The sequence below is a fragment of the Camelus bactrianus genome, chromosome 19, assembly GCF_048773025.1.
Source record: "Camelus bactrianus isolate YW-2024 breed Bactrian camel chromosome 19, ASM4877302v1, whole genome shotgun sequence".
Taxonomy (NCBI): domain Eukaryota; kingdom Metazoa; phylum Chordata; class Mammalia; order Artiodactyla; family Camelidae; genus Camelus; species Camelus bactrianus.
Genome location: NC_133557.1, coordinates 14,136,469 through 14,148,891, shown reverse-complemented (window position 1 = coordinate 14,148,891; position 12,423 = coordinate 14,136,469). Strand labels below are relative to the sequence as shown.

The 12,423-nt window shown below is 43.7% G+C and overlaps 2 protein-coding genes across 4 annotated transcripts in view; one reads left to right on the top strand and one right to left on the bottom strand.

Annotated features, from left to right (window-relative positions):
- RPN2 (ribophorin II) overlaps positions 1 to 11,607 on the bottom strand; it is a 50,698-nt gene extending 39,091 nt beyond the window's left edge. The window contains exons 1-2 of one of the 3 annotated variants that reach the window (XM_045520961.2): positions 11,351 to 11,607; positions 7,732 to 7,925 (exon numbers count right to left, since the gene is read on the bottom strand). In XM_045520961.2, the coding sequence (XP_045376917.2) occupies positions 7,732 to 7,925; positions 11,351 to 11,363 (207 nt within the window). In that variant the 5' untranslated portion in view covers positions 11,364 to 11,607. The remainder of the gene's footprint in view (positions 1 to 7,731; positions 7,926 to 11,350) is intronic. The other 2 variants (XM_045520962.2, XM_010960758.3) reach the window with 2 other exon arrangements.
- MROH8 (maestro heat like repeat family member 8) overlaps positions 10,941 to 12,423 on the top strand; it is a 38,107-nt gene continuing 36,624 nt past the window's right edge. Inside the window, 1 exon segment of the mRNA XM_074347253.1 lies at positions 10,941 to 11,497. Coding sequence (XP_074203354.1) covers positions 11,211 to 11,497 — 287 coding nt within the window. The 5' untranslated portion in view covers positions 10,941 to 11,210.

The window sequence follows — 12,423 nt, the reverse complement described above, 5'->3', positions numbered from 1 at the left end:
AAAATTTAAGAGTCTGAAAATAAATGAGTTTCAACCAGAAGTCTGAAAGAAACCAAAGAGAGAAAGAAAAGAAACAAAACACTTCATAGGCACAAATCAGGGATCTGAAGGAAACAATCTACTCAGGAATCCTTCCAGCAGAATGTGGGTTACGTGTAAGACGTGTGCTCTGTCGCCATCTGGTGCCTTCACAACAGAACAACACACAAAGCCCCAAACGATTATGGTCACGGTTACATTTTGAGCACATAAACTGTCCAAATGATCCATATGCATTTCTCATGTAATAAGAGGATCTTTGCATTAGGTCCTCCTATTACCTTAAGTTTACAGACAAGAAAACTGGGGCATTAGAGAGGCAAAGTAACTTGTCCAAGGTCTCCCAGCTCTTCATGGAGGAGCTGCAATTCAAACCCCAGCAGCCTGGCTCGAGCCTGAGCTAGACAACTTCCATCTCTCAAGGCAATACTGAAAACGACCTGTTCTAGGGTAAAACCAGCATCATGCCTACCCTAATTCTTTGCACACACAGATCTAGGTAAACAGTACCAGCGGTCAGTGGCTTCAAAGCTCAAAATGTTGACAGCTTGGTTTTAGCAGCCAAAGTGAGGGACATCATGAAACACGCTCTGGCCTCTCAGGAAGCCCACCTGGTGCCGAGGCTCTGGCTGGCTGCTCGCAGGGAACCTGTAACTCTGACTCCCACCGCCCTTACTGCACATTCATCTATCCAAATGAAGGCTGAAATTCTCCCCTAAAGGTCCATGCTCCATCTGTTCCCCTCCAACTTTCTGTGCCCAATTATCTAAACATCCTTCTGAGTGAAGAACATCAGTGCTTTTCTCCATTCGTTCTTCCCTACAACTCCTGGAGCTGAATCAGGAACCAAGACAAGACAGTCAATCTCTCTCTCTCATCTGCCCCCTCCTCTCCATCAACAGCTCCCAACTCTTGTCTCCTCTCAGACTACACTTTGTAACCTTGCCAGACTATGTCACGCAGTCCACATCGAGGGCTGCCCCACCAGGTCCTTGGTACCTGGGCCCACTTTTTTCATGCGTTTCTTACCACATGTCCCCTCACACCTCTGCTCCAGATGCTGGACAACTGACTCACTGCCCCCAAAACACAATGAGCACTTTTAAGCCTCCAAACTTAGTAGAGGCTGTTCTCTCCACCTGGAAGCCCATTCACCTCATCAATTCAACTTCTCCCTCTCAAGTGCTAACTCCTAATGCACTAACAAAACTCAAGACTTATTTTAAAATAAACTCTCCTTGATCTTCTCTCCTCTCCAGCTGCTACCTCCTCTCTTCCCACCAGTGACCTTCAAATTATGGAAGCCAAAGGACATTTTCCAATGCTCGTGCCCTCAACGCTGGACAGAACCGATCATTCCCTTGTTCTGAGACAGTTGCTTCCCTTCACTTTCAGGACTCCCCTGCACTCCCCTGGCTCTCTTCCTCCTCAGCCACTCAAATTTCATCCTCTTCTGCCTGACCATTCAACACTGGAGTTTTTCAACTCCTAGGCCCACTTCCCTCCGTCCCCTCTCTCTCCCTAGGCAATCTCATTCATGCCCATGGCTCCATCCAGAACCTCTTCACAGATAATTCTCAGATTTGCACCCCTAGCTCAGACTTCTCTCAAAGGCCATTTATACGATGCATTTTAAGTTCAACATCTTTAAGATCGAATTTACAATCTTTCCTGCACAAACCTAATTCTCTTCCTGAGTTCCTATCTCAAGGAATGGCCCAACCATCCAACCATGTGGCAAAAGTCAGAAGTCCAGGTGTTATTTTTTGTACCTCTCCAGCATTTAATCCTGCCCCATGTTCTCCTGTCAAAGTCCCTCCTCCACTAGGCAGGAGAGAAATCTTTCCAAGATGAAAATTGGATCCTGGTACTTGCTGCTAAAAATCAACTGCTCTTCAGAGAAAAAGTACAATCTCCCCTGTGACCACCAAGGGACTGAGGCTTGGCCCCAACTGTCCTCTCTAGCTTTACTTCTCTCTCTCCCATTCTCCACTCGATGCACAGCCTCCTTTCAGTCTCTAAAATATAATCTGCTCCCTACCTGCACAGGTCCTTTGCACATGCTATTTCCTCTGCCTACAGTCCCTTCCCTCCCGTCTCCTGGTTAACTCCTACTTTCCCTTTAGAATTCAGATCAGTCAATACCTCCCCTCATTTAATAAACAGCTACTGAGTACTAGCATGTGCCAGGTGCTATCTAGGTACTGGAGATACACAACAAATAAAATGGACAAAGTTCCTGCCCTCAAGGAGCTGTAATTTAGGCAGATGAAGAGTGAGATTTAAGGTCAGAAACTTCTTTAGAAAAGTACCCCCTGACCAAGTCAAAGTCCCCTATTTTACACCTATAGAAGTCCCCTATTTACAACACCATACAACTCACCTTCATAAAACTTGCCATTGTTACAAATATTCATATATATATTTGATCACATGACTAGTGCTTGTCTCCACTATTAGAGGATACATTCCAAGAGGCAGAGGCTCTCTTTGCGGTCCAACATTGAATCCCCCATGCCTCACACCATGGTTGGTGCACAGTAGAAACTCACTAAATATCTAATGAATGACTAAACGAATCAGGCAGGTCAGCACAGTGGCGACTCCTCCGGTGTAAGGCTGAGGCTGAGACTAAGTATTCTTAGCGGACAGGGTGAGTGAGCAGCGCCCTCTGCTGGACTCCCCTGGCTCTTTCCATGCACTACACAAGTCTGTATTCACACTTGGTCTCCATCTGGTGCCTGTCTCACTGGATGAGCTCCGTAGTCTCCTTTGCACTTAGCATAATGCCTTACACATAGCAGTTGCTCCCTAAAATGATTACTGCCTGAAGGGATGCCTGATTCTCTACTATTCCCACCTATTAGCTGAGTGCCTGGCCTTCAACAAGTACTCAGAACCTATTGAATGGATACAGATATATACTTACCTATATTATATGCACTCCTGATGTGCCAGACACTGAGCTAAGCACTTTATCCATACTATCTCATTTAATTCTCACAACAATCCTAAAAGATAGGTTTTCTTATCACCTTTCAAAGATCAGGAAAGTGCTTGGTTGACTGACAACCTGTGAACACTGTCTAATGTATGCTGATTTCAGACATTCGAATCTAATCTATTATCACAATATTTGCATCGTATGCCTCCCATCTACTTAATATTTTTATTAAAATGAATACAAAATAACCCCCATTGTTCTTAACTCTTGTAAAAAGCTAAGCAAAATCTATAAAACTGCCATTCTCATGTGCTTAAGTTTTAAAAATATATACACACACTACCTGACTTTCAAAACAAAAGCTGTTCACTCTTCATAACACCTAAAATCTACTCTCATTCCACACTCTGCTGCTCCCGGAGCTGCTTTCTACTCTCACATTCTTATTAAACCCCATTTCTCTCAGATCTGTTGCTAAAATTAAAATCTCTTGTGACAGAGTAACCAAAATCTCCCCTAAGGATCCATCTTTGAGAGCAACCGACTCAGTGCCTCTAGCAGGCCTGAGCGAGCTCTCGCTACTCTCGGCAGAAAGCCACACCAGCTGAGCGGGACACGGCCCAGCACGCGGAAGTGGCAGTACAGGAGACCTCCTTTCAGTGGATTTACTGAGTGTGCACGTCTAATAAGGCAATGCAACCGCTCTGCGACGTCCATACACTCCCTTCCTTCCTCTGCTTACAATGCACACACCACATCAACACCACAGCACAGTTCAGAAGTGATCCGGAGAATGAAGTATGTGATTTACCCACTTATTTTCTGATTAAGAGGCACATTTAGAGAGCTTCTGTTTCTATTAAGCTAAAGTTTCCAAGCATTCATTTCATAAATATTTGTGGAACATCCTCTGTTTATTAGGCATTAAGCAATGAGGATGACAGTTTGAAAAAAATAAAACGTCAATCAATGTATATTTACTGCTACTACCATCTACCACTGAGAGACAGTACTGATTACACAGTACTGCCTGCCATCACATGCTAACTACCCTCCTTCCATTACCTGTGAGCTGAGTACTCTTACTATCTCCATCTTACAGATAAGAAAAAGATTCTGAAAGGTTCAGTAAGCTGCACAGATTACTCAGTGGTGCAGTTGTGAAGTCAAGATCTTAAAGCCAAGCAGTGTGACTTGAGAGTCTGTATTAGAAACAAAGCCACGGCTGGCCTAATCATGCAATTGCCCCCAAATCACACTGCACTGCCGCTGTCTGGATGGCTTCAGTCTACATCTTCAGTCCTGACCAATGTCCCCTCAAACTCATGACATCAGCAGAGAAGACTTGTAGGGGCATGAGTTCAACCTAAATCCATGTGCAACCCTAGTTCATGAGACAGTTGACAAAAAGGCATCATTTCAGTTAGAGTGACAGTGCCTCACTCCTCCAAGATGCCCCTTGCTGAATCCCATGGTTCCACAGAAATTGACCAGCAGAAATAGCTCATTTTGCATTCAAATCCACCAAAATTTAACATTAACCTACTATTCCAATTTTATCTCCTACACCTTAGGACATAAAACCTCTGCTGGCCCAGACTGCTCCAGTCTATGTCTCACAATTAGTCCTCTCTCTTCCCCAGGCCCTTTACAGAAACTGTGGGCCATCTATATACCTGTGCCAGCATTGTCTGAACTTGCCTGAATAAATTATAAATAGAAACAAAACTTTTAAAGTATTAATAACAATAATAGCTACCATTCGAGGGACCTTTCATGGGCCAGTCACTTACTAGGCATTATGTGATTTCACTTTATCTTTATAACGATCTAGTGAGGAAGGCATCTCAACTCCCATTGGACAGAGAGGTGGAGCCAGAATTTAAAGCTTCGGCAAGTTGACTCTGCTGCCTGTACTCTTTCTTTTGAGCAAAACTAATTTTATTAGGAGGTACATTCACCTAGAGGGTTTACAGCAGTGTGATCACGAGGAAAGTCTGTTTTGTCAACATGGTCACACACAGGGAGGAAGCCCCAGGCAGGAACAAGAGACAGCTGTCAGGGAAAGATGTGAGTGAGCACGGCTCTCCTACAGCAGGATACGCAAACCCTCTGCAAAGAGCCAGAGAGGAAATATTTTAGGCTTTTTGAACCAGACAAGTCTCTTTAGAAACTACTCAACTCTACTGTTAAAAGTGTACAGGCAGCCATGGGCAGTAAGTAAATGATGGGTGTGACTGTGTTCCAGTAAAACTTTATTTACAAAAACAGGCTTCAAGCTGGATTAAACCATGGAGGCCACAGTATCTGACTGGCAGATACTGGGCAAGTTTCTTAACTTCTCTGAGCTTCCATTTCCTCCTCTATTACATGACAGTAATCCTGACCATATAGAATTAAGACAACTCAAGATAACACATACAGTATACGTGGCACGTATGAGGCATTCAATACATAACAGCAATTACTGATTCTAGTCTCGGCCAGGAAATATAAAAGATAAGCCCAGGACATCAGAAACTCTTGTTTAGACCTTGATTCAAACCAACTAACAAACAAAACATTTTTTGCTAACTCAAGATAACTAAATATAGAATGGGAATTAAATGACATTGAAGAATTACTGTTAATCTTCCTAAGTAAAACAAAAGAATTGTCATTATGTTTTTAAAAAAAAAGTATAAATACAAGTCAAATGATTTGTCTGGTATTTGCTTTAAAACACTCCAGCAAAAAAATAAAATAAATAAGCAGAGATGAGTAAATGTAAGAAAAATGGCAAAATGTGAACACTTGTTCAAGCTGGCAAATGGTACAAAGAGGGCTCAATGCATGTTTACCACTTTTGTGAATGTTTGCAGACTTCCATAATGAAAGTTTGAAACAAAAAAAGTTGCTGTTCCTTTAACTCCCACTAGATTGTGAGCTCTATGAAGGCAGTGATGACTGGCTGGTACAGCACTGCACGCCTGGGGGCCCAGCCCAGGGCAGTAAACAACCTCAATGAATGAGGAGTTCATGCGAAAGTGGGCTAAACTGTCAATGCTTTTAGTCAGGTGCTCATCGCTCTCCTCAGAAGAGGAACCATTAGTCTTGAAGAAAGCAAAGGGCAGAAGCTCTGAGACCAGAGCCAGGGAGGGTCCCAGGAAAGCTCCAAAGCAAAGGGACTCAGGTGACTAACTGGACAAGTTACAATTCACTAAAATGTGCAGTCCTCTAAAGAAGGATTACACTTCCCTCATCTGTTGAACCCAGGCAAAGCAATGAGAAAGATAAAAGAAGTGAGCTTTCATCTCTACAGAGCATCTCTAGAGAGCAGAAGTTTTAAGAGCCATGCTTTCATTCACACAAGCCCCTTTAGAAACAGACTGCTCCATCAGGCTAAACTCTGGACTAAAGAAACAGAAAGAAGCCCTAGCTGACCCACGAAGACCATATAGTATGAGCAAGAAATAAACCAATCATAAGCCATTTGGACTTGAGGTCATTTCTATGCTAATACAAGAAAGGATGGACAGAATTCTGAAGATGCCATCTTTAGATTTGCATCCATAAATTATTTATTTCAACACGAATACGTAAACTAAAATAAAAAATGTGCAGTATACTGTATATATGTATTTACATGCAATATAATGTGTATGTGCAGTCAAACTGTAATAATTCTACATAATAAAACTGAAAAAGGAAAAAATAAAAAATAAACACAAATGGAGGAACTGCTATGAAGGGATTCTGCAGGTGTAATTAAAGCCCCAAATCAGCTGACTTTAACATTTGGAGATTATCCTGGAGGATCTGACCCAAACAGGTAAGTCCTTTAACATCGAAGTCTTCTCCAACTGGTAGCAGAAGAGGTCAGAGAGATTTGAAGAGAAAGAAGGACTCAACATGCTGTTATGGACTTAAATGCAGAGGGAGCAAGATGAGGAGAAATGCAGTGGCCTTGAGGAGCACAGTGTAATCCTTGGCTGACAGCCAGCAAGAAAATGGGGACCTCAGACCTACAACCACAAGGACGTGGATTCTGCCAGCAACCTGAAGGGGCCTGAAGCAGATTCTTCCCCAGAGCCTCCAGTAAGAGCCCTGCCTGGCCAACACCTTCATTGCCACCTTATGAGACACTAAGCAGAGAGCTCAGCCAAGCCTGCGTGGACTTCTGATCTACAGAACTATCTGCTCATAAATGAGCATTGTTTCAAATCACTACTTTTTATGGTAATAGGTTACACAGCCAAAGAAAACGCACAAAACTTACATGAGAAACCTGACCTTAATTCCTTACCCTAGCCACCCACGCTGCTGTGATGAATAAAATGTAAATTCATGTAAGACTGTTCCTAAATCCAGGAAAGGTTTCAGTCATGTTGCATTTTCCTCATCAAATGTCCAAAAAGTGTATCAAACTACCTGATGCTGTGACTGTCCCTGTTTCATAAAGGTGAGTGCTCCCCATCCTGAACTCCTTTATCATTTATTAGTCACATACACAGGGCACAGTCTCACTGTAAAAGTTTCAGTAAAAGCTACAGTAAAACTTTCTAAAGGATCTATGACTTGCTCTTCTTTATTCTCTACTGAAATACCTGGCGTGGACCTAACATACATTAAGCATTAAAAAAAAAAGTATCTGTCAATCGATATAAGTATTTATTTTATTGGATTAGCCAAAGTTACCTCAAAGGAGCAAGAAGTACAAGAAAGGAACATAGTGAAGGGATGAGGCCACCAAGACAAAAGTGGCTTACCTTGACATCTGGCACCTGGGCACCAAGGCTGCTGAGTCCCACGATGGAGTAGAAAGCCGCTTCCAAGCTTGTGAAAGGGCGGTCCAGTGAGGCTTTCAGTCTTTCCACGTCATGCTTGGTGAGGTAGTGAGTGGGCGTCAGAGCCTGGGTGCTGGCTATGATTGTCAGGGCCAACAGGAAGACAGTGCTTGAACCTTGGGGGGAAATGACCATTAAATAAATACACTCCACACCATTCCAAAGTTCTGTATATAGTTCTGATGATGAAGTGCACCAAGGTCTGGGAACCAAACCGTGAGGAAGGGTGAGGGAACCTGGAGGTTCAACCTGGAGAGATGCCTTGGGAAGTGGTGGGCACAGTCCTCAGCTCTCTGAAGGATGGTCCTCCCAGGAGCCTCCATGTATCTAAAGCACAGGACTCATCATACCGGTTTCAAGTACGTCTGTAACTCCTATACCTCTTAGGACAGATCCAATCTTGAATCCTCACCATGACCTTGCCCACCTCTCAAACGGATCTCTTCCCTCACTCTTCCATCCGTGGCTCCTTGTTTCTCTAAGGAGACGTGTTCTTTCCCACCCAGCTGTAATGCCATCCCCTACTTCAACTTTGCTTAATTTTTATTTTCAGATTTCAGTTCAAGTATCTCTTCCTTAAGAAGCCCCTTAACAGCCCTCCTTTGGAAAAGGTCCCCAGCAACTACAAAGTAGTGAAGGACGTGGCCTCTGGGGCCAGGTTTAAATCCTAGCTCTGTCACTTATTAGCGAGGTGGCTGTGGCAGTTCCAATGTGACCAGCCTGTGCTTCAGTTTCCCCAAGTTAACAACAGTATCTACCTCAGGGTTGTTATGAGGATCACGTGAGTTAATAAAGACTTTAGTGCCTGGCACATAAAGTGCTATAGAAACGTTAGCTGCTACTACTATTACCTTATTATTGTTGTCGTTCCTATATTCACTCACAGCAACCTGGACTTCTCCATGCAGTACTTGTCACAACTATAATTAATAGCGTAATGTCTGATTCCTCTGCTAAACTGTAAGCTCCCTGAGGAAAGACTATTGCTTTTATTCATCCCAGTATTTCCAAGTCTTGCACATTGCTTGACACATAGTGGTACTGAATTAATATTTGCTGAATAAATGGAAAGAAAAATTAATCCTCATCTATTATGCTCCAGGGGACAGAAAGAAATTATAGGAGTGGGCCATTCTTACTTTTCATTTGGAAAAAAAAAAAACACTTTCAAATGAGCAACTTCATGAACTGTCTGCTTTCCAAGTAACAGTAATCACAAGGCTAACATTAATGATTAATGGTCCTTTGCCTATAGTGTCAAATTTAGTTTGAACTAGAATTCCTTAAGAAAGGCATTTTGCAAATAAGAAAACTGAAGACCAGAACAGCTTGGACATAGCCAATCTTAGATTCAATCCCTGGTCTAGCTATAGAGTTCATGCTCCAGTTTTTTTGGAGAATGTTGCAGAAGGGATGCCTACTTTGGCATGAATGTTGGTGCTATTTAACTCTGTGTGTGTTAATAACCTAAAGAATGTAAACACTCTTTTAAAAAAAAAAACTAGAAAGAGATCTATAATGTGGATTATCATTCATCAAATATTTATTGAATGCCTACTACATATCAAGCACAATTTTTGGTGTTAAAAATGCAACAGAAAACAAAATCCCACTCATGGAGCTTACATTCTAGTGAGAAAAGACATTACATGAAACAGTTAAGAAACGTGATTTATCACATTAGAAGGTGAAAAGTGCTATGGAGAAAAATTAAGCACAGAAGGGGTATATGGAAAGAGCTACAATTTCACATACGGTAGCCTGTGAAGGCCTGATTAAGAAATAAAGACATTGTGTATAAACCTGAAGGAAAAGAAGGAGCAAGTCATGAAGATATTTGGAGGGAAACTAACCCAAGAAGACAAGCAACTGCAAAGACCCTGAATTAGGAGTGTAGCTGGTGTTTTTTTGTATGAGCAAGGACAACATGGCTAGAGAGGAGTAAGCAAGGGGTAGGTGTCAGACACAGCACAGGCCAAATCCAGAGGGCCTTAGAGGGACTTTGGCTTTTATCAAGTGAGATGGGAGCCACTGGAAAATTCTGAGCAGAAGAGTGATTTGACTTACATTTTAACAGGAACTTTGTATTGAGAATAAACAATACTGTGTTGGGACGACAGAGGAGCAAGGACAGAAAAAGGGACACCAGTTAGGAGACCACTGCCATAATTCAAGAAAAAAGATGTTGGTGGTCTAAGCCAAGGTGACAGCAACGGAGGTGGTGAGAAGTGGTCGGAGTCTAGCTAAAATTCAAAGTTAAAGTCAGAATTGCTAATGGGTAGAAAGATGTAAAAAGAGGAATCAAGATACTAATGCTGAATCCCCAGTGCCTTAAATGTATGTATGTACTCAATGCTTTAAGATCTAGTGAGTGACTATAATTAGCATTTTCCCAGCTAGACTGTAAGTCCACCTAACACAGCATCTGTGCCAGAATCCTGATCTTCCCACCTCATATTAATCATAAAAACTTTGGGGGCCAAAAATTGAGCATTTAACATGTGTTGGGTATACCCATACTATACTAAGTACTTTGCATACATTGTGTTGTTAAACCCCCAAAACATCCAAAAAGGTAGGGTTTACAGACCAAGAAACTGAGGCTCAGAAAGTGACCTGCCCTAAGGTAACTAGATGAGAATCTAAGTGCAGAAACTCTATTATCTTCAACTTCTCAAATAATGGAGCAGTGACCCACTGATACTGTTACCTTGGGCAAGTTACCTCCCTTTTCTGAGAGTCCATCTTTCCCATCTGTCAAATGGAAATTCTAACAATAGTACATATTCCCCAAGTTGTGGTCAGACTACATGAAATTTCATGGTGCACAGAACCTACGCAATAACTAGCAATATAGTTAACTTCACTGAGTGGTTACTTAGTGCCACGCACTGTTTTATGCCTCGCAGAAGATCATCTCATTCAATACTCACACTTATTTATGAGGCAGATAATGTGACTAACCTATTTTACAGATGAGAAACAGGTGCAGGGGAGTTAAGTAACTTGCGCAGGGTCACATAACGAATACGTGGCAGAGTGCAAGTTTGTACCAGAGACTCTAACTTCAGAACTTATGTTCTAAGCTCCCAAAGAGAAGTGAGTGATTTTCTTGCCCTTTCACTAAAGACGAAACTAAGGTGCAAAAAAGGATGATTTGGCCAAAAGCTCACTTAGGCCGACTGGCCCGGAAGCCCGCGAGAGTCAAATGAATGAGTGAAGCCAGACCTAGGGTGATCCGTAGCCGCGGTCCCTCGGCTGGGCCTCGGGGGGACCCGTAGCTTGGCGCCGCACCCACCCCACCCCACCCCCTCCTCCGCTCGCCAGCAGTCCCACCCGCTGGATCCCACCCGCTGGATTCCCCCCCCGTCAGACCCTCGACCCCAAAAGAGCCCGAGCCCATGCCCCTGCCCCGCAGGGGAAGGGGATCCCGCCTGGCCGGCTCCCGAGTGGCCAGCACTAGCCTCCCGCGAGCGACGGCCCACTCGCCGAGGCGTGCCGGCCGCGGGACCCCGTGGTTGAGCCATGCGCAACGCCTCACCCGGCGGCGCCATTCCTCCGAGCAAGTCCCACCAGGGCCCGAGCAGCAGGCGGATTTCCGCTCGGGAAAGTGGCTCCAAGAGCGCGCCGGAGGGGACGCCAAGGACTCGCAGCAGACTCCGCGTGCTGTGATGGGCTCTAGGCACAGGTCAGTCCCTGCCGTCCAGCTGGGCCGGACCGCTCCCAGCAGCCGCGGCCGGAATTCCAGTCCTCGCGCGCCCAGGGCGCCGCGGTCCTCGCGTACAGGCCCGCTTCTTCCCCCCCGCGTCCTGGTCTACTTGGAACAGACCGCCTCGCAACGGTCCCATTCGGGGAGCTGCCGGCGCGCGGTTGGGCGAGGGCTCTGGGTGGGCCCGAGACGGGGCCTCCTCTGATTGGCTCACTGCACTGTCACTCAATCGTCTCTCTGCAACCCGGCTGAGTTTAAAGAAATGGGAAGGGTCCCGTGGCGAGCAACTTTCCAGGGTTTTTGGTTTGGGGTTTTGGTTTTTCTCTTTTCATTAGAAAATTATGGCAATTTCCTCTAAAGGTTGTTTGGTAACTGACGTATGAGTGACGTTTTATCGGATTCGCAAAGCATTTGTGTGAGGAGCATATTAGCCTAATTTTGCATACTTGAAGTAACAGGCTCAAAAAGGGAAGTGATTCTTCTAAGAACTCAGTGATAGCTAACTGCAATTATTGAGCGTTTACAGAATAGCCCGACAGTGTTCTCAGCGCCCCAAGTGCGCTATTTCATTTACTCCTCATCACTAATCTGTGAGGTATGTATGTTAGTATTCCCATTTTAGAGAGAAGGAAACTAAAAGATTTGAACCTGAGCAGTCTGATTCCATAATCTGTGCTTTTTTAACTATTATGAACATATGAAGTATTCACAATGTGGTAACTCTTATGATCATTATTAGTGTCCCAGATATTATTATCCCAAATAGGACAGTTAGTTCTTTCTGTGTCTGGTACTGTGCTGTTGGCTATGGTATACTAGTTATATGTGTATGTTTAAATTTGAATTTAAATTAATCAAAATTTAAAAGTCAGTTCCTTGGTTGTACTAACCACATTTGAAGTATT